The sequence below is a fragment of the Adiantum capillus-veneris genome, chromosome 27, assembly GCF_014529385.1.
Source record: "Adiantum capillus-veneris isolate H3 chromosome 27, ASM1452938v2, whole genome shotgun sequence".
NCBI lineage: Eukaryota > Viridiplantae > Streptophyta > Polypodiopsida > Polypodiales > Pteridaceae > Adiantum > Adiantum capillus-veneris.
The window spans coordinates 45,411,826-45,415,422 of NC_140957.1; the positions used below are offsets into that span (position 1 = coordinate 45,411,826).

The 3,597-nt window shown below is 40.6% G+C and overlaps 1 protein-coding gene across 1 annotated transcript; it reads left to right on the forward strand.

The window, feature by feature from the left end:
* Window positions 1-578: 578 nt before the first annotated feature.
* On the forward strand, window positions 579-1,412 carry LOC147421884 (uncharacterized). Its single transcript, XM_086503610.1, has 2 exons — window positions 579-778; window positions 890-1,412. The coding sequence occupies exons 1-2, from the start codon at window positions 656-658 to the stop codon at window positions 1,295-1,297; spliced, it is 531 nt and encodes a 176-aa protein (XP_086359736.1). The 5' UTR covers window positions 579-655; the 3' UTR covers window positions 1,298-1,412.
* Window positions 1,413-3,597: the final 2,185 nt, after the last annotated feature.

Consider the following 3,597-nt stretch of genomic DNA (forward strand, 5'->3'; position numbering starts at 1 on the left):
ATAAATTTAGGTTGCCTTATGGGTTTTGCCCTTATAAGAGCCAGTTTGCATGTGTTGTTGGTTGTACAAATGTTGCAACCTGCAACAAGCCTTCTTCAAATCCCGTGGGGATTCGTTTCTTGCAGCACAATAGCTTTTTATTTTCTTGCGTAGCATCCTTTGTGAGTGATAATAGCTACTCATGCTCACAAATGTCAAACATTACTACCACGGATGTGTAGCTAGCATTTGTCTTCCTCTGTAGTTGCCATTGCACCCCACCCTTTGGCATGGAGTGGGTTCAAAACTAGTTGGCAACCAATGCGCAATGCTTTTGGGGAAATTTTGCATGTGAACTCGAATAATTCGCTAGCAATAGCCACCATCCCGTGTGAACTAGCTCTAAAACATCTCCAAGAAAATGATTTTTCGGTGGCAGTAGTGGTTGGTGAGGAAAACAAGGACTTGGAAATCGGTGGGTGCCATGCAACGTGGCGCAATGGGCAAGAGATGGCATTGCACTTTGTCGACATGCGGCGGGCAAAGAGCCCCTCTGCCAGCCTATATAAAGCTCTCGCTCCTCACACGGCTTTTATGCCATTCCATACACAAGAGTAGTAAGATACATTTCTGCATTGCCCTTTACTCAGTATTTCAACACAGAAGCAAAGCAAGCATGTCGACGGCCGACAACGCCCAGCAGAAGGCCGAGCAGGCCAGGGATGCGACTGCAGATAAGGCCCACGAAGCCAAGGGCTTTGGCCAGCAGAAGGCAGGGGAGGCCCAACACACTGCCCAGGTTTGCTTCCTCATGATCCTCCTCTCCCTCGTACATCTTCCTCTCCCCCGTCGTCGTCCTCGCCCTGTTGTCTTGTTGTTTGGTCCCTTTATTTATCACGTCTGATTGTAGGGTGCTGCTGAGTCTGCCAAGGACAAGGCCCAGGGCGCCGCAGAGACGGCAAAGGACAAGGCTCAGGGCGCCACAGAGACGGCAAAGGACAAGACCCACGGTGCGACAGAGACAGCCAAGGAGAAGACGGCTGATGCTGGGGACAAAGGACAGGGCTTGGTGGACGAAGCCAAGACCAAGGCTTCCGATGCGAGCATGGCAGCGCAGGATAAGACGTCTGGGGCGGCGGCGTATGTGCGAGATAGTGCCATTGCTGCCAAGGATCAGGCAGTGGGTGCTCTTCAGCAGGCTCAGGAGGCTGTGAAGGACACATTCAGCGGCGGTGGCAAGGATCAGGCAGTGGGTTCTCTTGAGCAGGCGCAGGAGACCGTGAAGAACACGGCCTACAGCGGTGGTGACAAGCAGTAGAAGAGTCGTTTACAAAGTAGGCTATATGCGCCGCATTTTATGCTACGGGTTTTTCTATCAACGGCTAATTTGTATCTAAATTAATACGTATTAATTTACAGATCTCATTCTGCTAGTTTTTCCGTGTGAGTTCAAATCTTGTTGTCCGAAGAGAAGTTTCTATTAGGGACTACTACTGAATTTCGTGGGGATTTCCAAAATACCAAAAATTGCCAGAAAAAATAGAAACCCCCTTCTCAGAATTACTACCGCTATATGTGTCAATATTCTGAGTATTTTATATATGGTATTCTGTATAACTTATACAGATTTCCCAAAATACCCCTGTAATTTGTGCAAATTTCCAAAATACATAATAAAATTTACCAAAACCCCTATAGTCTATGCAAATTTCCAAAATACCACAAATACCCTTGTAATTTTGCAATACGCTTATGGCAATCTCAAGAGCGCATTAAATTTCTAAAACATATTATTTACCAATGAGCTTACGAATGGTGCGATTTGTGGCATTTGTCTAAAAATGTGTGTCTAAAAATGCTGAACGATTTCATCTTTAAACAGCCCGATTACCATTCAAAATACTACTTCTATCATCTTCTATTATTGAGACAGAACCAATCACCCTATAACAAAGGAAAAAAAAAAAAGTTGAAAACAAAATTGTCTAGAGATATGTAAGGTTATTGAGGAATATTTTTGAAATTTTGGAGAAATTTAACGGCATTTTGAGAGCTTTTGGTAATATTTGGGGTGTATATCAAAAAAAATTGAAGGGGTATTTTTTACATTTCCACGAATCTTAAGGAATATTGTGGTAGTATGTTTTTGAAATTTGAGGGGTATTTTTTAATTTCCACCATTTTTGAGAAATAGTGGTAATATATTTTTGAAATTTGGGGGGTATTTTTTACATTTCCACGAATCTTAAGGAATATTGTGGTGGTAATATTTATCAAGTGCTTTTGATTTGAAAAATTGTAGGTTGTGCTTGGTTATAGTGGCACAAAATTGTAAGCTAATTGCTTTCCCCTTATGTATAAAGTTGATGAATTGCACACGTCACTAACTCCAGCCCTCCCTCTACTTGGACCCCCCCTCTCTCTCTCTCTCTCTCTTCCACACATTAGTAAGTCATGTAGCTTGGCACTTGAATTTGAGGAAGGGGAATCTATATATTCTAATATCTAATAATAAGCCTAAATGCCAAAGAGATTCTAATAGGGAACTACAATCCTCGCGCCAATCACCTAGCTCCACACCCCTCCTTTTCGTTTTTTCCTTTGTTTCTATGTGGAACATTCCATTCAATGTACACGATTGTCTACTCCCTTAGGACTCCATCCTCAACTCAGCTCTATTGTGCTATCCTCTTGCCAAACCAATAGCACTTTAACTATCACAATGCAAATTGAAAACGTGTTGAATGTCTAATCTTTCACTACTTGTGTCAACCTTATATAGCTTTTTTATTGGTATCTGACATTACAATGAGTAAAAATGGTCTCCAAGAATGTTCGTCTTGTAAATATGAAAATGTAGTCAAATCTCCTATTGCCTTTGAAATCTGTATAATCTGCATCTGTGTAATCAGCAATATATGCATCCCGATTACCAAAACGTAAACACCTACTTGTTATACCCTTCTTAAGTATTTGAGGATGTGTTTCACCGCCATCCAATGTTGCTTTTGTTAGCTTCTCAGCTAACAAGAGCCAGAGAGAGAGCATCAAATGGGGCGCCACTCATTTTTCAAGGCAATTGATTGTATTAAATCCCTTCGTATTTATGAGAAATATAGGAAAGTTCGAATTCATCGTAATATTATTGATTGCCAATGAGTTTAAAAAGGGTTGAGGACCTTCAAGTTCTCAATTTTATGGAGTTCTTTTAATTTTGTATTGAGCCCAAATAGCTAAGAATCTATTTTTTGAACCTTGATTAAGATATAAAAGTCAACTTCAGTAATTATAAACCTAGCTTTTGATAAATAAAAAGTAAGTGTTTGCTATAGAAGCTGAACATGTTGTAGAAGCTCAACATGAGTCTTATTATTTCTTTAATTCTTTGTTTCTTTCAAACCGTCTTGCATTGCTATTCAGATATTGTGCATTTGCAAAGTAAACCTTGCTTTGCCTAATTATGCTGACTCTACTGGCTCTACTTTTACTTTCCATTACATAGAATGTTTCCAAGATGCTTTAGCATCTCCATTCAACTCACAATTTAAAATCAATGCTAATGTGTAGGATTTGATCTCAACACTTAGGAGAACAAAGGCTCAACCTTAACCACTAGGC